The sequence below is a fragment of the Puntigrus tetrazona genome, chromosome 13, assembly GCF_018831695.1.
Source record: "Puntigrus tetrazona isolate hp1 chromosome 13, ASM1883169v1, whole genome shotgun sequence".
In the NCBI taxonomy this organism is placed as follows: Eukaryota; Metazoa; Chordata; class Actinopteri; order Cypriniformes; family Cyprinidae; genus Puntigrus; species Puntigrus tetrazona.
Window position 1 is genome coordinate 1,754,970 of NC_056711.1, and position 21,161 is coordinate 1,776,130.

Here is a 21,161-nt window from a genome sequence, read left to right on the forward strand (position 1 = left end):
GTTTAGCTCCTCAATACTTGAGCGAGCTCTTATCACATTATAGTCCTGCACGTCCGCTGCGTTCTCAAAACTCTGGCCATTTGATAATACCTAGAATATCAAAGTCAACTGCGGGCGGCAGATCCTTTTCCTATCTAGCACCTAAACTCTGGAACAATCTCCCTAACTCTGTTTGGGAGGCAGACACACTCTGTCAGTTTAAATCTAGATTAAAGACACATCTTTTTAACTTAGCCTACACATAACACACCAACACACTTTTTATTATTCAAATCCGTTAAAGGATTTTTAGACTGCATTACTTAGATTTGCTGGAACCGGGAACACTACTCCTAAAATACGATGTACTTGTAATATCGTAAAAAGAATGGCATCTACGCTAATATTAGTCCTGTCTCTTTCTCAATCTGTTTTCACAGTTTGTATCCAGACTAGATGGTGGATCAGCACCCAGAGATTATGTTCATCAGAGACCAGAACACCTAGATGCGCCCGTGGACCAATCACCAGATCCTGATGCACACACACACACACACACACACACACTAAGTCATTTACACTATCTGACACAGCTGTGTTTAAAATTGAACAGGAAGTTAAGTGCTGAGCGTCCGGTCAGAGGAGAACTGGTCTCAACTGAGTCTGGTTTCTCCCAAGGTTTTTTTTTCTCCATTCTGTATGCATGGGCTTTTGTTTCCTTGCCGCTGTCGCCTCTGGCTTGCTTGGTTGGGGACACTTAACTTCTAGTGATTTAATGTTGAATTGATTACAGAGACCGTCTCTGCATTTAATAACAAATTGGTCACTCTCGTCATTATACATCCCTGTCATTGTATTCTTCTACATTATACTGTACAGTTCTTTGATGCAACCTGTGTTGTTTTCTGAATGAAAATGCAGATTCATTCTTCACCACTAGGTGCCACTTTTGGAGCGGGAAAAATAGAGGTTTCCACGGTAATGCTGTACACAGAGCAGGACTTCTGCTGAACTTGAGCAAATGCACTCGCTCTGGACAGACGCCTGAAACGCACATACACTAAAAACAACCAAAATTAGGGAAGAAAAAAAATTAATAAAAAAATCACATTCCAGAGGAATCTCAATGGTTATTGAGTCGTAAAAAAAACTAAAAAGGGACCATCCCATGACGCCTGAGTGTGTGGACTGGGCTCCTGCCAAGGTCCTCGTCTCCTGGGGGTCAAAGCTGCTAAAAAGCCAAGTCAATCAACGCTGAACAGAGAATGTGTTGTCAAGAGAAGCATAAATCAATAAAGGAATAAAGACAAGTGTCTGGTTTACATCCTCGGGCTCCCCAGATCTCCACAGCATGGCCTTTATGACCGAGTATTAGGGGCGAAACGATTCACCATCATTTTACAAAGTCATGGTGACCACCCCTATCCCCTCATTAGTGGAGACGTCAGTGTCTTATTAATTAGTTGTTTGGAACGCACTAGTCAATTTCTTCATTATCTTCAGATGGGATGTTTCCATGACAACCCTCAGAATCGATCAATTGATTTGAGCAGTAAAAAAAATTAATAAATCAAATCATCAAGATTCAAGCCCCTAAATAAACTAAAAGAGCTAAACATTTAAGTAAAACCCTAGCAACACGGTGATATTAGACAGGTGATAATATACAGTAATAAGCGCAGCAAGCTGTGTGCTGAGTGAAGTCACCGTTCTGAACTCTAGAATCAGCCAATCACCACGAGAGGAAGGCAAGCCAAGCTTCAGACGTCTGAAGGAGCTCAGCGAAAGCACTGGACCGCTGCAGTGTGAGAGTGATCAAGCGGTCACCTTACAAATATGACCATAAAGCCTAAAGTCTGCTCATCATTACACGGCTTTAGAAGACACTGAATAGAATCACATAGAGTTAGTCTATTTCTGTTCATTTTGCGTTGCATATATGGTGCATATTGAAGTTGCAAAAAAGTCCTCAAAAACACACAGGTTTAGTACAAGTCGTCTACGATCTAGTCTCTAAAGACCAATCTGAGTCAGAGGAGCTCCAAATCCAGGTTTGGATTCAAACATTTGTCCTGAGCAATGTGATCTGTAGCTAACCCTGATCTCTTAATGGCATTGATTAACGTTAGCATCTTAATTAATAGAAACAGAAAGTTCAGGACAGCTGATGTGAAGCGGCCGGCGGCGCAGGGACAGTAACCCAGCACACTAAGAATATCACACTGTTCTTTTTCAGTGGGGCGGTAAGCTGCTTAACTCTCAGTGGTCTCGCAGTGGCTTTATATACTTAGCTTACTGTGAACGCTAGCAATCCTTTTACAAGTCCAACTAACCTCGCAGTGAGGACGTCACTAACTGGGACGCATATGAACTCTGCTGGGAAGCATGTCGGCTTGTAGTTGAGCAAACATTATCAAGAGGAGCATTTTAGAGGTTTTGCATCAAAGTATACGACCGAATCACAGAACAAACGCCGTGTTTATGAATGGATGCATATAATATCCATAACATGCTGTCTGGTGTCTCCTGAGCCGGCGCTCGTTATATAAGAATCACATCTGATGTCAGCGCAGCTAACGAGGTGAAATTACTTGAGAACCTCCTGAAGAATCTTCATCTCCTGCTGCTCGAGTTCACTCACGACGTCCACGCCGTCCGTCAGACACTCGGGCAGCCCTCCTGAAACACACACACACACACACACACACACACACACACACAGACACACACACACACACACACACACACACACACACACACACACACACACACACACACACACACACACACACACACACACACACACACACACACACACACACACACACACACACACACACACACACACACACACACACACACACACACACACACACACACACAGACACACACACACACACACACACACACACACACACACACACACACACACACACACACACACACACACACACACACACACACACACACACACACACACACAGACACACACACACACACACAGACAGACACAGACAGACAGACACAGACAGACACACACACACACACACACACACAGACACACACACACACACACACACACACAGACACACACACACACACACACACACACACACACACACACACAGACACACACACAGACAGAACAGGTTTCCATCATCCACTGAAGAATACAGCTGGTTTTATGTGAGAGATGTATAGTAAAGGTACTGAAGTTGAGCGGATCACACTGAAGTGTTAATCTGGACGTGTAGAATACCGTTTCTTTCTTTGATGACGTGCAGGGCCTGCAGCTGAAGCTCCATGTTCTTCTGGACCATCAAAGAGCGAAACATCTGAAAATCATCTGTAGCGAGAACCGGCTGGAAAACCGCCTGATGGAGCAAGAAAACACACCGGATCATACTCACACACATCCATCCTTCCTCCGAAAATCAGCACCAATTCATAGAAACTACAAAATAATACGTGAAATGCTCTAATTGAGCTTAAAAGATGAGAACGTAAGAGGAAAGAAACAAGTTTACCGCTTACAAAGACATTCAGATGAGAGGAAAGATCTTCACTGAACGTCCCTGGAGCTCAAGCTCATGTTTGTCTGTGGTTGTAAACACATCGTGTTCACGGTGAACATCTTCAGCCGATCAGGCCGCTAGTTTCCAGCCCGGGTCAATCTCACAGGCCTCACTAACCCAGTTAACTAATCTCCGTCGACTGCCTTAACCTGCATGTGTCAGAGCGCTCAAGCCTGTAACGCTTCACAGCGATCAGCAGAGAGACCGCCAGCGCCTTTCTCCAGCAGAGGAGACCCGACCCAAACTAGTCCTCCCTGGTCTGGCTTGTACTTGTGTGAAAGGGTTTCAGCCGCTTTTGTTTTCATTCCTCACGCACGTTCTCCTGAGTCAGAAACACTGCCCACGTTCAGTCGCTCTGAGTTTAAGACGCGTTTAAGACTCTGCTCATGTCATGTGGTGCGCTCCGGCCTCAACGAACTCCAAGTCTGCCATTTAGACTGGAATATACTGAAATAAACTATATTAAATATTTCAAGGGGGCTACCAACATCTGGAAGACGTATTGAGAGTCTGCTCACCTGCAGCACGACTGTAGGACGCTTCCTATCAGACATCACGCACAGGTCTTTAAGACGTTTATTAATCTTAGAAATGTATGGAAACTGACACGTCTGTCAGATATCTGTACACAGCGGATGATCTTTAACAGACATCTTGCTGATTTACGTATGCTTTCTGGGTAATAAAACCAACATGGGGTCGTAGAGACGCCTTCCTGAGTCTAGTTGAGAGAATCAGGGAAGGTCTCTCACCTGTAGGGTCTTGGTCTTGCTGAAGGAGGAGCAGGCGTGAAGGAACTGCTGCTCGTTGATGCCCACCTCCTGCATGTAGTTCTCCAGCAGCCGCTCCACCTCCACGGCACATGTCAATCAATCACAACACATCAGAACAGAGCGTTCACCAGCGGCCAATCAGAGCTGCAGAGCGCCTCTCACCAGCTGCTTGTACTGATGATGGATCTCCGTGTACGTCAGCTTGTTCTCGTCCTCGTCGTCAAACACTGAAAACACAGCAGGAACACCAGGTATGAAGCGCTCTACTTCAGTTCTTACTAGTAACGACTCAATTAAGTGCTCTCCATTGACTTCCATTCGTTTTTGATTCAGCTGAACCTTTAACAGATATAATCGTTTGATGATAAACCATGCTAAAATCCCCACGGTTAGCATTACGGTCTCATATTTTAATGATATTATCTAAGGGTGGGAATCTTCACGATTTCAAAACCATTCTTGATCTACATTTTTTCTCAGATTAATTTTAAACAGCACTGGAGTTTCTATGTTTTCTGTTTATAGCTGATATATCCGTGTGTCAGGAGTGAGCCCTAGTTATTTACAGTTATCATTATCAACTCAATATCAGTGTTCAGTTTTCAATATTACTGCACATGGCTACATTTTCTATACAATTTTGTGCAAAATATATTCATATTTTATTGCATAAGCAGGCTACTTTTTAAAAGTTATTTTAAATAATTGTTCTGAATGTTTACAGACAACAGTTTCTCTTTTTTCCTGTACATTACGGTCGTTTGATTATCACCGATGTGATCATGAAGAAGGTCTTAGAGACTGAATGATCAGTGACGTCACCTGGAGTCTGCGCAGTACCGTCAAACTTTTATAGCATCCAATTATTAGCTAAAATCAAAACGAACAATTAAACATATATTAGCCTGAAAACAAACGACCATACTTCGAAAAGTCGTGCTGGAAGTGTAATTCTTATATTTTGACTCCTTGGAGAGGGCGGGGTTTATGACGTGTCGCGCAGACAGCCAGCAGGGGGCGATCAAAGCGGCAGCAGTTTCGAGCGTCGGACGGTTCCGCTTCCGGTTTGAACGAAAGCGCTTCTGAAGTAAAACACGACGAGAACGAGCACGTGTCTCGAGCGCGCGCACGCGACCTATGCGCGAGGAGAAGCTCAGAATCGGTTCAGAATCAGTGAAGAGAATCGGGTTTTCCTCCCACCCCTGATTCTAATCACACGAGATTACCTTGATTTGAGCCACTCAGGCAAATACATACCGTCCCGCATAAAAGCGCAGTTTTAAATAACAGTCAGAGCAGAGGAGTTTCGTTTTGTGTGAATTATACAAGTTAATATAGGAATGAGCTGATTTCCCGCTGAAGTGTGTTCAGAAGATCCTGGTGAACAGAGGCTGAGCTGTAGTTCTGCTCCATCAGCTCCACCTGCTGTCAGACTCTGATCTACACACACAGCTCAACCACACCGGTGTCCTGCTGGAAATAAACTTACTTCAACATCTCAGAAGTCATCCGGAATTATTCTCAGAGCAGATAACAAACACGCAGTCATTTATTAATCCATCCTCCGGTCACCTCAGCCCTTTCTCGATTTAAAGGCTGAATTGTGAGGGCTGCCTTTTCACGAAACTTATTTTTACAGCATTTCCATCAGATATTTAATGCGTTATTAGATGGTGATATGTCTGTTTAGGTGTTTCTGCAAACACGACATTTTATCTGTCGGCTGCTGAACTTTCTGAAGAACTGCAGCCCGTTTTAAGGACACTGATAATCTGCTGACTGTATTCGTGATAATCTTTCATAGCGTTACATCCCTAAACCCTCGCCGTTAAAGCGTTCCGCTCGACTTCTATCTGTTTATCAGTTCTGCCCGTTTTAAACGGAACGCGCGACGACGCTGACGCTGCGGTGTGGAGGAGCTCGACGCGCCGCGTTCAGTACCTGAGCATTTGTTCTCCATGAAGTCGGCCAGCGGGACGAGCCAGTCCGGGCTGCCCAGGTACCCCGCGACGCTCTCCAGCACCCACTCGCTGTCATCGGCCATGATCACTGGAGAGACGCTCGCATCGCCGCGCGCGTCAGTCCTCCTCGCCCGCGGAGACAAGAGCGTTAACGACACGAGCGAGCGAGCGCGCGAGCCGCGGACACCCCGGATGTGCGCGACATAATCTGCCGCCGTAGCAACCGCTGCGTCACTGCGGGCGTCACTCCCGCGTCATCGGAGGCGAGCCCGCGCGACGCGACGCGACGTAACGACGCTGCGTTATTAAAGCGTGTTAAGATCGTCCAGTCGTTGAACACACACTACCGAGAGGTTTATTCATTTTTTTTGACTGTTCTGCTCAACAAGCCTGCTTTCATTCGATCCACAGTGCAGCAAAAACACTGAACATTCCGTTTCAAAGGATTCATTTCTATTTGAATATATTTTAAAAGTCCAGAATGATTACTCTGAAGAGTCACGTGATTCTTCGGGGATTCTTTTGTCCATGTTTAGTTTAGTTGAGTGTCATGTAGGTATATAAAGGTCATGTGACTAATTCTACACACTGATTGTAAAATTTGTCTTATTTAAAAATGCTTTTATTTCATATAAAAATGGCGTATTAAAATAATTATTATTAGGTTTTTTTGCCTGGAATTATGGGCAATACTGATAAATAAAATCTATTTAGCTGAATGTATTTTTGCCTGGTTTAGGTCCGTCGTGGATAAATAAAGTCCCTGTTTAGTAAATGATCAATTGAATCATTCAAATCAAACGATTCGTTCAAAACGACTGATTCAGTAAGAAAGCGTGTTAAAGTCTGTGTGATATTAGTGGTTTTGAGGACTGTTTAGGGAGGAATCTAAACACTCTGGGAGTGAGTTCATCTGATCAGACGAATGAATCACTGGAGCACTCGATTCTTTCGAAACAGATTCATTCAAGGAAGAAAACACAGCTCTGCACTGCTGCATAAAAGAGATAGGCGTGCTGATATTCACAAGAGCAAATGTTTGTGCAATAAATGATAATATTTAATAAAAAATAAATAAATAAATGTATGTGTGTGTGTGTGTGTATGTATATATATATATATACTCCTATCTTATCGTCTAAACTCTTTGATGCATCTCTATACTAATCTGAACATACCTCTAGTACTCATTAATACATTTCTGCTCATTATATAAATTAGTGTCCTTCCATTTTCTGTCTTTTTCCCGACACGGCTTCTATCTAGTGTAATGTAGTGATGTTCTCGATGATTGATCTTATTTCTAGCTGTAGTTTAGTAGTTCCTGCACACAATCACCTGATCCTGATCTGATCCTCATTCATTAGCTCACATCTCATTCTGTTTATTGTTCACTATATTCTGAACATGTCCTCTTTCACTGAACCATGTCCCTAAAACTCTTTCCAGGTCTTGATCATAAACGTTTAGTTTTATCCTCATCTCATCGTTATGACATTTCTAGGACCGTTTCATCTCTTTTCCAGACAAAACATCCTACGTCTTTATGGAAAACAACAAAGGACTTGTTATACCTCAGTCACTACTTCTTCTCAATATCTGTTTTTTATTCTCTCTTTTATTATTCCTCCATCAATACCTTTGACCTTTGACCCCTAACCTCTGTGTTTGAATGAACTATATCAGATGCTTTCTCTATTGAGTTGTGCTTTTCTTATTTCGTGTTCTAAACATGATACATTTTCACGTTGTTTTCCAAATACCGGATGTCACAGTGAATAGGATCCTTTCCTGGATGCAGAGTTAGAGCCGTCAGCGCCTCCTTCCAATTTTCCTTCTTCCCAATTTTTATTATACAATTGTAATAACATATGCTTGAATAATTGACTGAGATGACTTGTCATTGGACAGCGGATCTGAGCCACACCTGAGCAGGCCTCTCAGAGACAACAAGGTACAGAGGAAACTAGGCATGTGGGCACTTCAAAATAAGAGTCCTCAAACACCAAGACAAGGGAACATAGACTCAAAGTAATGTAGCCAGTATAATATGACCAAAATTGTATTAGCAATGCATTACAGCAAGTCATAATATATTACTGTAATTGCATTACTTTACATACATTATTATATACATTCTATACATAGAAAAGAAATACAAGCAATTAATACTATTATTTAGCATCGAAATCAAAAAAAGTAATATTTTAATATATTTATATATTATATTATTAATATATTTAATATTTTAAATAGTTTATAATGAATGAAGAATTTGAAATGAAGCTGAAATAATTTTACTCGGCTGTTTTCAACATAATGCTAGCAATAAATGTTTGGGTTTTTCTGAGCAGCCAATAATATCATAATGATTTCTGAAGGACCGTGTGACTGTTATAATGATACTAAAAATACAGGTTTAAAATATATTCAGTATATTGACTAGTAGGCTAACTAAACCCCACAGCACTGCTGTCATGTCCACTCGGAGTAGAATTAGGTTTTGAGGACAAATCGTGTTTGAATTAGTAAATAAAAAAAAGGTTTTTTCTTAAATACCAAGACAGGGAGCTAATGTTTGATACGTTTATAGCCTTCTCAAATAAACACAGCCTGAGAAATAAAAAACGTCATGCATTTCATAATATAAACGTTAAATATTACATTTACACTGTAGATAAATGTGTGATAAATATTCAATAATCTGAGTGAAGTGTGCTTTGAAGGGGATGGAGGAACCTAAAAAATGTGTCCTTATAAAGGTAAGAGAACTGCAAACAGTTTTATTTGTGAGCAAACAATATGAACAAAACAACAAGCGTTCAGGACCAGAGGAGGACCTACAGCTTTAGACCTGCGCTGTAGGCTTCAATAAGACACAAGCTTACATGTTTCTTAAAAAGCCTTTTAATTTTTGCGCGACCATTGTAAATGTTTTTGAAAGCTGCCCATGTGCACGAATGCCTGCGAGAAGCCCGGAGCAAGACGTAAGCAGGAACCTGCGATGAATCAGAGGTCAAATAAAGCATAATGTAAACAAGAAATAGTAAATCAGTCAATAGGTGCCATGTTCAGCGCCGCAGCACTGGTTCACCGCTGGTCCGTGGTCGCTCAGCTAATGGTTCAAACCACAGAGATGCGACCGAGTTCGGTAACCAGTCTTGACCAGCTAGTTCGTTTCCAAACAATGAATCACACTATGGTGGCTAATATAGTGGTTACGTTGTTTTTTTATTATCTATGTCTTTCGGAGACTTCGCTGCTGCTTAGAAGTTGATGCACTAACACAGAGACATTTACTTTACGTGCTTCTGTTTTGTTTTTGTCCTTGTGAACCGTGACAGAAGACCGGAAGCAGGAGGGAGACGGGAAAGCCAACCTTATCAGATCCTTTTACCGAACCGGTCACTTCAGCCATCGGTCACTTCACTCGCCTCCTCCTGTCCCAGGCCGACCTGGCAGTGTATCCTGAGCTCTCTAGAGACATCTTCATCATGTCTCTGCTGTCTGGAAGGGCTAGTCAATGGGTCTGATCTTTTCTGTAGCACGTTTTAAAGATATTAAAAATGGCGCTAGTACTCCCTACTCTGTGCATCACAAACTGTTTAGTCTACAGTAAGCAGAAGACAAGTCAATGATTCACTTCTGCATGCTAGCAGCCCATTATTGCAAAAAGTGACGCAGAGAAACTCAAGATACATGTTTTAGAAAGCCATGAAACGAATAAAAGAAGAGGTAGCAAGCAATTAAATACGATTACGTTTACAATAATCAGCAGCGCAGGGGGGACAAAAGGCTCTGAAACAGCATACCGTTGCTTAGCCTTTTCAAACTTCTTTTGGTCCTCTTCCTATTCGAAGAACGAAAAAGAAGCTCATTTGAAGTATTGGGTTATTATATGTGTATTATATTATATGTGGGGTTTTTAGGTCCAAAAATTAGCACCCCGGTTTTTTCAGAATTTAGCATTAAGAAGTTACTCATCATCATCGTCTTTTATATTGACTATGCATTCTGTTAGATTCTCAATCACTGGGCCGTAAAGAACTATACGTCTGGGTATTATGGGCATTAACGGTGAAAGCTAACACCGTGTCTCCTGATAATTTCTCCTAAGGGTAACATCAATCATGTGCAACAGGTCCATCCATATCATCTATATCAAAAGCTGGAGACATGTGAGTTCCAGCAACCTACCATCCAGTTCCTGAGGTTTCTCATCACACCGGAGTGTATCACGATGAAACACACCAAAGTGGAAGGATCTTCCAAGCTTCCTGGGGATTCATCTCTGCATACAGTGCACTCCACTAAACTCAGATGCAGTGAAAGACTACCAAAAGCTGAAAGCTGTCTTTTGCACTGCTCTCCTCCATCCAGACCCGAACAAGCCTTTCAGTGTGAAAGTGGACGCTTCCTCTCTTAGAGTCAGTGAGAGTTATCCTTGCAGAGAGGTGAGTCTGTGTGCCTTTATCTCTAAGAAAGTCACCTTCTGTCATGGACCAACAATACTGAAGCGGATGCTCTCTACAGAATCCACTCATCTGAAGAAATAGTACTTTCTCTAGACGTTTTTGTGTTCCATCACGCAGTCTCTCAACAACACCCCATGACTAGATTTGCATATTAGACTTTTATCCTGCATTCTTCAACTTTATTATTGCAGATGTCTTTCTGAGACTTCACCATTGCTTGGAAGTTTATGCTAACATTAAGAAAGAAAAATATACTTTGTAAGGAGCGTATATATTTAAATTAAAGCAGAAACCTGCCATGCAATAAAACTAATCTGAGAAGGGATCTTCAAATTCAACAAATTCTCCTCCTCCTCCTGCCCAAAAGAGTTGGACGGATGGATGGATACTATGTGTCTTGTGAACCTGTTGTTTATCTTTCATGTTTGGTATCATTTTAAAGGCCTCAGTGATTGGTAAATTGGTCTCACAGAAGTCACTTGTATAATGAAAAAGATTAAAAACTTTCTAGAACTGTGTTCTGTTGAGAAGGGGGTGTGTCCTCCTTTGGGGTCCCTGAAAATGTTCATCGATCTCCAATCAGGTGGGACCCTGAAGCACGGGAACCCAAACACCAAAATGTCTTTTTATGGCTTTACAACTGATCTTTAGATTTCTTTGTCTGGTTTCTGGTATCCAAAAATGGCAAAATAAATGTACAAAAGGCAGGTAGAACAAAAAACCACAAAAAAACCTCGGGAACAAAACATAGAGTAACTTGTAACATTGAACATTGAGACGTAGTAACGTTGATGATCCGACAAGGGTGCACACAAAACACAGGGCTTAAACACACAGGGAATTAACTACATTGAGACACAGCTGCAGACAATAATAAAATTAAACACCAAGGGAGGGCAGGGCACAGACAGCACGTGGCTCGAGACAAAAACAATAATAAAAGTCCAGAGATATGACAATGCTGGTGGGTAGTTAGTTCACTTCAGCCTCTGAGTAGTGTTGGAGCTGTCCAGCCGTGTCGAGGGTTCAGTGAAACAGACGCCTGAATTCCTAAGCGACACTGGGTCTGTAACGGAAAAAGGACTAAAATGATGGGTTTTCTAGAATATTTCAGATATTTAAATTCTTCCAATTCTTCCTTCTGGGTTATCTTGCTTCACTCTTATAGTTTATCTGAGGTTAACAATACATTTTGAGTATTAATAATCTGATGTACTCACGCTGTACTTTCCTAAATCATGGGTAAATGTCCTTATTTGCATATTTGCAGCGTCAGAGTCATTGATTGGACGAACACAGCCTGTTTACGTAACGGCGCTAATATTAACTGTACTGTTAAGTTTGTACTACTTTGGACAGTCTATTCTTTACACCATTTGACACGTTTTGTGTCACCATTTGACATTTGTTCCCTCAAACACTGAGATAACAGTTTATGCGAGACCCTGATATAAAACAACATATATATACTGCAGAATTCACACTTTTACAAAGCTATTATACCGAGATGCACTTACCCAGCAGTGACGTACACTTCTATCCAGAGGCCTGCGGCTGAGCAGGATGAGCAGGTTCAGACCTGGAAAAACAGCCAAGAATAAAAAAAACACATCCAAATGAGAAAAGCTCTGGAATAAGGATGGATTGATATGGACATGTTTGTCTCAAAATGACTTGAAAAAAAAAGTTTCACTTACATTTTTATGGTTCTGTCATTCTGTGTACTATTTATTTTCACATAGCATCAGTATTTTTGAAAGTAATGTATCTAGGTCTTAAATCTGAAAACTTCTGTCATTAAACAGTTCTTGTACCAATTTGCATTTTTTTTTTAAAGAATATTTTGCTTTTGCAAGCATGAGAACGTTCAACAATCAGCATTCTAGTGCTGTCTGGAACATTTCAGACATAAAAAACAATGATCCACTGTGCACTTTTTAGGGTCTGTGTTCACAAAACATCTTAAGGCTGAAAGTAGCTTCTAACTTGCTGATTTTGGACAAAAACTTCTAAATAATGGGCGTGTCAGTCCTAACTCCTTAATGTTTGCTCTAATAGTAGACTTTCACAAACTTTTTTAGATCTAAAACTAGCTCTTAAATCAGCGAAATGTTAGAAGAGGTGAAGAAAATAACGTAATATCGCTCTCTGCAATATTTTTAGGAATAAACCTCTGACAGAGACTCCTCTCCTATCAGCCAATCACGGTGCGCGTAGTGAGTAAGCGTGCTGACGTCAACCATAGCAACAAGGCCAACGCCGCCCATACTCTTACGGTAAGACTCGTATTTCTTAGTGAAAGTTTGTCTCAGCTTCTTTGTTGATTTTTTTGAGGTTTTGAGCGAAAACTCTTTTACTGCTGTCTAGAAGAACTCTTAGTGGTAAGATAAAATGTTTTGACGACTGTGGAAACCAGACTGAAAATTGTCCAGACATTATTATATTAAATCGACGCAATATGCTTTGGTTCAAACCGGGATTCAAATAGGGGGCGGAGTTTATACGAATGTCTGTCTGAGGCGGAACTTACCGTCTTTAGAAAAGTGCAGATGATATTTTCCTTTTCATCTCGCCTCTGTATAACGCATAGGTTCATAAGTGCAGCGCTGTTTTGATTACAGAGATAAACAACGAAACGCTTTTTAAGCCACCTGCTGGCAGAGACTGAATCTACGTCTCATTCAGCTTGACTGCTGTTTGTTACATTATTATAGTGTAGATTTTAATTTCAGAAAACACGTGCAGCCTTTTGTACAGGCACTAATAAAGAGACACATTTGATTTACAACTTTTATTAAATGAATCAAAAACAGAAAACATCACGTTTTTTCTTTACATTTACTTTATCATTTTATTTATGGGAACGGTGATTATCAAGGAGACGCTCAAAGTCTATGACGCCATAGCACACATTCGAATAGAACTCACAGGTTTACAAAGACCTTGACATTCTTACATTCTTTGTGGATTTGTTGTAGTGATCAGTGACTTCACACAGCGATGGGACAGCGAAACACCAAAGTGAGTCCGATGACTGTTGGAGAGGTGTACGATCAACATCTTAGTACACCCCCAAAACCCAGCACCAACACGGAGGTTCAACATCCCCCTCCCCGCGATGAGACCCCCGTTGGTGCTGGAGGAGGAGGGAGGAGGAGGAGGAGGAGGAGGGGAGGAGGAGGAGAGGAGGGAGGACAGGAAGGAGAGGAGGAGAAGGAGAGGGAGGGGAGAGAGGAGGACAGGAAGGAGAGGAGGAGAAGGGGAAGCAGGAGGAGGAGAAGAAGTAGGACAGGAAAGAGTAGGAGAGGAAGGAAGAGTAGGAGGAGGAGGAGAGGAAGGAGGAAAAACAGGAGAGGGAGGCGGCAGAGAGAGTAAAGGAGGAGAGGAAGAGCAAGAAGTGGTGGCGGAGGCTGCGCTCTTTCTTCAGAGCTGCCAAAAAACAGCCTCCAGCTCACAGCTCAGGTCAGGGAGAGCAGAAGCAGCAAGATGAGGAGAGAGAGAGGAAGGTGGCATGGGCAGGAAGAAGTAGTGATGGTACACGGCACAACCATGAGAATGCGTTTTGTTTTTAAACAGCTCTACTTTGATCATATAAAAACAGATACCATAAAAGACAATATAAAAATGTACATCGGCACACATTACACCAAAACCTATTGCGTTATTCTGTCTTTTAACAGACTACATCTTCAGCCGCTACGCCATTGGTGATCAGCTGGGGAAAGGCGGTTTTGGCGTGGTGTATGAAGGGAGACGTTTGGATGACGATCTTAGAGTAAGTTAATATAAATAAGACACAAACTAGCCAGCAACGGTTTGTCTCATCCTCACCCTTTACTCTCAGCCCTCTTTGTGTTTCTTAAGTTCATTTTTGTCTTTGTTCATCAGGTGGCTGTGAAATATGTCACAAAGACTCAGCACACGGAGTGTATCTTCATCGTAAGTACATGGCACTGTACAAACAATATAAAATATAACATCATCTCACGTTAACATTAGCACAAGTACTTATTTGTCTTCTTCTAGCCCGATCATCCAAACCCTCTTCCGAAAGAGATCGCCCTCACCATCCTGGCCAACAAAGGACACAGAGTGCCGGAGATAATCAGGCTGCTGGACTGGACGGACCACCCTGACCACTTCGTCCTGGTCCTGGAATGTCCCTCTCCCTGCGAGAACCTGGTAGAGTTCATCATGCGCCACGGTGGAAGAATCGATGAAGAAACGACGCGCCAGATCATGTGGCAGGCGACTTACGCTGCACACAAGTGCTGCCTCCGCAGAGTCTTCCACCGTGACGTCAAACTGGAGAACCTACTGATCAACATCGAGACATCCGAAGTCAAGCTGATTGACTTCGGATGCGGGACATTCTGGGGACTTCATCCTACAAGTCCTACCACGGTATGTTTCAGATGATTCCCTTCTTCTGATAGATAAAGAACAATCATGCTGCGCTAAAGCAAACTTAAACTCCACTCTGGTCCAGGCACAGCAAAGTACTCCTCCAGAGTACCACCGCAGGGGAGAGTACCACGGCTGGCCAGCGACGGTCTGGTCACTAGGGGTCGTGATGTTCACTGTTGTGTGGACACTTCCCTAGCGACCATGACCTGTTGCTGCTGCAGAAGAAGCGCTGGTCCAAACCTGGCCTGTCAAAAGGTGAGATCTTAATTCAGAATCATACCAAACATCTTACAGCTTAGAATAACATGATGAAATGGAACAGCTGTGAAGTTTAAGGTAAGAAAGTAACGTATTTGCCGTCTACCTGCACAGAATGCTGTGACCTCCTCGGGGCTCTCCTCCAAGAAAAGCCCATCCGGAGACTTGGTTTGGGGCAAATCGTGTTCCACAGCTGGTTTATGGTAGGGAACCTGAGACCGGCTATAAAGAATTCATTACTGGTGGGAAGGAACCAAAAGGTCCGACCCGTTCTCTTTCCGTTTTGTTTCAGGCCCTCTTGTAGGACCGCTCCAGTTGGCGTCTCTTCATCCCTCCTCTCACCTTTGCGTCTTGCGGGGCGAGCAGGCCTCGTGTAGCGTCTTGCGCCCCGGCTTGAGGAAGCAGTATTTGCGTCTGGCGGTACTGCTTCCGGAGGGATGTGTACATATTGTACATACGGACATACTTCTTTTGACAAACCTTGAAATTATTAGATAAAAGGAAACGAAAAAGTTAAGTTTTAAGTGTACATGACAATTCTGTTACATTAATAAAATGTCAAAATGTGTTGGTCACTTTTTATTTGAAGTTGAACTAACCTAAACTCATTCAATTGGGATTAATTAAACGTGTGAATCTACTTAAAACAAGTTAATCTGAGTTCTGTCTACTTCATTAAATTGAGGAAAACCGTTGCCTTGATCAAATTCGAGTAAACACAACTTGTAATTACATTTCACTTGAGATAGATTTGATGTAATCTTACTGATTGTTTTCACACTGAACTAACGATACAATTCTCAAATCCACAAACTTGTTCAAAACAGACAGAAGAAACATTTCTATGAAGCGTTGTCAAAATCAACTCACCCTAGGTTATATATATATATAGCACTTCACACAATACAGATCATCGTTGATTCAGTGATGTCATAATCATCCAGCTCAGTTCACTTACCTTCAGTGTCTCGGCAATTAAGTCGTTAATACACCCAAAAATGAATTGTCCCAAATTAAGCAAGCCAAGAATGGAGAAGAACCTGTCCAGATGAAGCAACATGGTGTTTGTCATTGTGGTCTTTGCTGAGGTTTGGTGTCAATGGCTGTATAGTTAATGAGGTCTTCACTGGGGATCTGTCTTTGGGGCTCATCTAGTTGACACGGTCTCTGCTCACATTCAGGTCTGTAGAGTTGTCTCCACCATCTGATCTGGATACAGACTTGATCCAGTGACCTCGGAATAAGAATAAAACAGACTAATATTAGCAAAGATGCCATACTTCTTAGATGTAACAAGTAGATCAGATGATACTGACTTTGTTATTGTAAATGAGACGCAGCCTTTTTGGGACTAATTTAGCAGACATTACAATTACCCCACATTTTCTTTACGTATTGCAAGACTGTCAAAGTAAATAACTTACCACATTGCGACCACACGAAAGAAGAACGCATAATCCTTTGAACGGTCCTGAAACTTCTGCTTAGCGTATGCCTGAAATTATATGAGAGCCATTTACACAAAATGCGTAAACTAGGAATAACCGCAGCCTCTTTTATATAATCGCTTGACAAAATGAACACTCTTTGGTTGCATTCAATCAAAACTCATGCAAATCAGTTTACAGGCAGTGTGTTTGTATATTAAAAAAAACCCAGAACATAGAAACTTTACTTAACATTCAGTAGATGATTTAGTTTAGAAGAGGTCTCTTCTGCTCACCAAATATTTCGAAATTTTATATATTTTTACAAATATATTTACATTTTTTAAAAAAAGTTACTATTAGGATCAAATAAATGAACAAAATAAAAACAAACAAACATAAATCTTACTGTTCCAAAACGTGTGATTAGTTTGTTAACCGGTTGGAGCTCAATTGGAAGAAAAAAATAATAATAAAAAAATTCATTTTTACCTCAACTGCAATTAACCAATTAAAAGGCCTGGTATATTCAAAGACGGTACGGCCATTGTTCATGTTCACATACCTGAATTATAACTGCATGCACAATAATGAAAAGCACACAACATGAAGGGTCTCCATATATACAGCAGAGTCTGATGTGGCAGGAGGAACTAGAACTGGTGTCTGAACTGAAACAAAAGATTAAAAAGACTAAAAACGTGAACATATATGATCTCACTCTTAACAAGTACTGGCCAGATTTCCAGGTAAACGAATGGGTTAAAATGACAAAAACTGCTGTCATTTTTCTGGCGAGTCTGCTTGAGAAGCACTGAAATGAATGTACTTCAATGCTGGAACTATTGGCCGCTTCATGACACGCTTTACTTCCGCATTCCTCACTTCCTATGGAAGCCTATGGGAGTGTCTCCACTCGGTTTCTAAAGGACTCTGGGCCACAATAACCTCCTGCACACCTTGATTGGCAGATTTCTGGTCCAGACAGTATTTGGTGAGACCACCCTTTGCCTTCAAAACGACAGCAATTCTTCTAGGTACACTTGCAGACAGTTTTTGAAGGAACTCGGCTGATAGATCTCACATCCTTCTGCCTCTGTGTAATCCCAGACACACTCGATGATGTTGAGATCAGGGCTCTGTGGGGCCATGCCATGACTTCTTGTTCTTCTTTACGCTGAAGATAGTTCTTAATGACTATGTTTGGGGTCTTTGTCCTGCTGCAGAATAAATTTCGGACCAGTCTCCCTGATGGTATTGCATGATGGATAAGTATCTGCCCGTATTTCTCAGCATTGATAACACCATTAATCCTGACCATTTGCAGAAATGCTGCACCAAACGTTCAAGGAACCTCCACCATGCTTCCCTGTTGCCTGCAGACACTCATTATTGTACCGCTCTCCAACCCGAACAAACCGCCTTCTGCTGCATCCAAATATTTCAAATTTTGTCTCATCAGTCCAGAGCACCTGCTGCCATTTTTCTGCATCCCAGTTCCTATGTTTTCATTTCATGCATACTTGAGTCGCTTGGCCTTGATCCCATGTCAGAGGTATGACTTTTTGGCAGCAACTCTTCCATGAAGACCACTTCTGGCCAGACTTCACCAGACAGTAGATGGGTGTACCTGGGTCCCACTGGTTTCTGCAAGTTCTGAGCTGATGGCACTGCGTCTACGATCCTCAAAGTTGCCCGTTTCATTGTGCTTCTTTGAAAAAACAGCACATCATGAAAGCCCAGTCTGCTTTGAAATCTTTGTCTGGGAGAGACCTTGTTGATGCAGTAGAACTACTGTGACGAGCGTCCCGAGGATCAATCGGCGTCGCCCTGGCAACCAACACCGTGGACCTGGCTGCACCCATCACCGGCTGATCGGTCACATCTGCAGCTCATCCCGGCCTGGCTATAAAGCCAAACGTGGCATAGCAGAAGTTGAGCATCGACTCAATGCACCGACTTCATCCTTTCATTCACTTTGTAAATAAATCCACCCTCCGGGGCTTTTGTTTCGAGCTCTCCTTGTCATGTGATTCTTTACCCCGTCACACTACCTTGTGTCTTGTTGCTGTGCTCAATCTTGTCATGACTTGAAACTGTCTATCACAACCTTGGTAGCAGAGTTTGGCTGTTCCTCACCCAGTTTTAAGCCTCCTACACAGCGGTTTCTGTTTCAGTCCATGACTGGGTTTCAATCTTTGTGTGACATTGATGATCATTAGCACTTGTTTGGTATGATTGGTTGACTGTAAACCTACAAAATCCCTGACTGTGTACCTCTAAGAATTGATGCTGGTTTGAAGGCAAAAAGGTAGCAACACCAAATATTGATTTGAAGTAGATTTGTTCACTCAAAAACAAACAATCCTTATTTATATTTCTGAAAGCATCTGCAAAAAACTTTTGCACAATACTGTGTGTGTGTGTGTGTGTGTATATATATATATATATATATATATATATATATATATATATATATATATATAGATAGAGGTATTCTTACCTGCTTTAACGTATTTTAGGCTGACGTTACCATGGTAAAAGTCCATGTTTGTTATATAACGTCTTTTACCAAGGTAAGTTAAGCCTGTTGAGATAGATATACATCTTGTATGTTTTGTTTGGTTACATGATGTGATCAAGTTGGTTACAATGCAAGGCAAATTTAGCAGTTTTGTATGTCCATTCAGAGTCCGCCTCATCTGAAGTCCTCTCAAGGGCTGGCGTCATCTGAAGTCTTCATAAGAGACTGGATACAGTCAGCAGGAGCAATCTATAGGTTACATCAAAATGTGATGTAATCAAACATGGGAACTCACTTTTTCACGACAAACAGGGAACGACTTGTCAAACCCAGTGAAGAGACTCATTGGGAGGGTGATCTCTCATTACAGGGTGTCTTCAGGTGGTTATTGTTCTAGAGAAGAAGAAAAAACACAAGAGAAATGGTTAAGTGACTCGGAAGGCGGAAAATTAATAAACTTAAAGATATATTTGGAAGAATGTTTTTTAGAAAAAATAAAGTAGGAATATTGACAGAATTCAGAAGAGCACTTAGATATTACCTCACAATAAAAGAGAAATTCAATAACATTCAATTCAATGTACAATATTATGCGCTAATCGGGGTTGCATCCGGTAACAACAGGTTTTAGAATAAACTCACACCATGAAATATTCACAAGAACATCAGACCATCAAATAACAAATAATATACAAAAGTAAACCTTTCAAATACAACAGGAATGAAAGATTCAATAGAAAAGAATCATTCAAAAATTGTTTTGACTCTTACAGTCCTTTCGGTTCAAAGATTCAGTTTGGTACACTTGATTCATTCGATTCAGTTCTAACTATTCAGTTCAAATAGTTCGGTTCAATAAGTCAATTCAGAAGAATGGTTCAGTTCAGTCCGTTCATTGAACTCGGTTCGATTGGATCTGAATCAAAATAGTCGCCGGAAAAAGTTCGGTATGAGGAAAATTAAAAAGAAGAGTTATATAGCTCCGTCTCCGCAACAAGTATATATTGCTTTGAGCAATCGCTCGAAGAAAAGAAACATTTTACTCTCCTACCCCGTTCTGAGGTTAAATTATCTTAAGTCAAGTCTCTCGTGGAACTCGTTGAACTAAATGAATTTTCAATTTTCATTTTCCTACATAAATACAGGCAATCATAATTCGTTCACACAAGCACATCATAATTATCGTTACACAATATGAACTTTTAGAACTAAAATATGCATTACTATTAAACAACAGACTTCTCTGAACTCGTGAGATATGACATTTAAGAATAAGAAACTGGAGTTTGCACATACCCAACCATTTATACACATTAGAAAACGTGAACTCACCAAAATCCAAAGAAATAAACAAAGGAAGATTAATTTTTTGGAACTTTTATCTGCTTCTGTTATTTTGCTGCTCGTCTCGTGAATCTCAAGGAGAAAAACTAAAATGGCGCCTACCATTAGCGGCTAACGTGGTGGGCGGGGCTTCTGATCCAATCTAACGCGATTGGACGATCACTGCTATGTCAATCAATTTACTGACATACAATTAACATACATTTTATAGATTGTTTTTTATGACTATTCAGTTAACTCTCATTAGTAAATTTTGGAACGCTGTTTATTTATGTAGAATTAATGTATTTTATAGTACAGGGTTAAACGACCTCCAGAGAATGCAGCCTTCCGTATTTACCCACACAATCAAATTCAAACCTTCGGAAACCTGCCCAATCTGGCAACAATATAATATAATATAATAACAACCAATCAAAATCATTTGATTCAGCATCA

General features: G+C 41.3%; 2 protein-coding genes and 1 long non-coding RNA gene across 9 annotated transcripts in view; 1 reads left to right on the plus strand and 2 right to left on the minus strand.

The window, feature by feature from the left end:
- cfap36 (cilia and flagella associated protein 36) overlaps positions 1-6,530 on the minus strand; it is a 10,954-nt gene extending 4,424 nt beyond the window's left edge. The window contains exons 1-5 of the mRNA XM_043255205.1: positions 6,269-6,530; positions 4,490-4,554; positions 4,307-4,405; positions 3,239-3,353; positions 2,571-2,658 (exon numbers count right to left, since the gene is read on the minus strand). Coding sequence (XP_043111140.1) covers positions 2,571-2,658; positions 3,239-3,353; positions 4,307-4,405; positions 4,490-4,554; positions 6,269-6,371 — 470 coding nt within the window. The 5' untranslated portion in view covers positions 6,372-6,530. The remainder of the gene's footprint in view (positions 1-2,570; positions 2,659-3,238; positions 3,354-4,306; positions 4,406-4,489; positions 4,555-6,268) is intronic.
- A 7,233-nt stretch (positions 6,531-13,763) lies between these two features.
- On the plus strand, positions 13,764-15,257 carry LOC122356760 (serine/threonine-protein kinase pim-1-like). The gene is made up of 4 exons (XM_043255816.1): positions 13,764-13,896; positions 14,444-14,538; positions 14,652-14,702; positions 14,790-15,257. The coding sequence occupies exons 1-4, from the start codon at positions 13,764-13,766 to the stop codon at positions 15,180-15,182; spliced, it is 672 nt and encodes a 223-aa protein (XP_043111751.1). The 3' UTR covers positions 15,183-15,257.
- Positions 15,258-15,342: 85 nt separating this feature from the next.
- Positions 15,343-20,958, minus strand: LOC122356490. Of its 7 annotated transcripts, XR_006252334.1 has the most exons (8): positions 20,712-20,953; positions 19,675-19,772; positions 19,359-19,592; positions 17,421-17,526; positions 16,853-16,923; positions 16,299-16,662; positions 15,535-15,908; positions 15,343-15,415 (listed from the first exon to the last, which is right to left on the minus strand). It is a non-coding gene; the product is annotated as an uncharacterized LOC122356490 (long non-coding RNA). The 7 variants fall into 7 exon arrangements; XR_006252331.1 differs by having other exon boundaries at positions 16,853-17,526; positions 20,712-20,958; XR_006252332.1 differs by having other exon boundaries at positions 16,299-16,923; positions 20,712-20,955.
- Between the last annotated feature and the right edge of the window lie 203 nt (positions 20,959-21,161).

What these genes read in the sequence shown, in the direction of transcription:
- LOC122356760 (XM_043255816.1), top strand. Translation starts at nt 13,764, where the DNA reads ATGGGACAGCGAAACACCAAAGTGAGTCCGATGACTGTTGGAGAGGTG. An exon ending in CCGCGATGAGACCCCCGTTG is followed by an intron (nt 13,897 to 14,443) that starts GTGCTGGAGGAG and finishes GTCTTTTAACAG; the next exon opens with ACTACATCTTCAGCCGCTAC. An exon ending in GTTTGGATGACGATCTTAGA is followed by an intron (nt 14,539 to 14,651) that starts GTAAGTTAATAT and finishes TTTGTTCATCAG; the next exon opens with GTGGCTGTGAAATATGTCAC.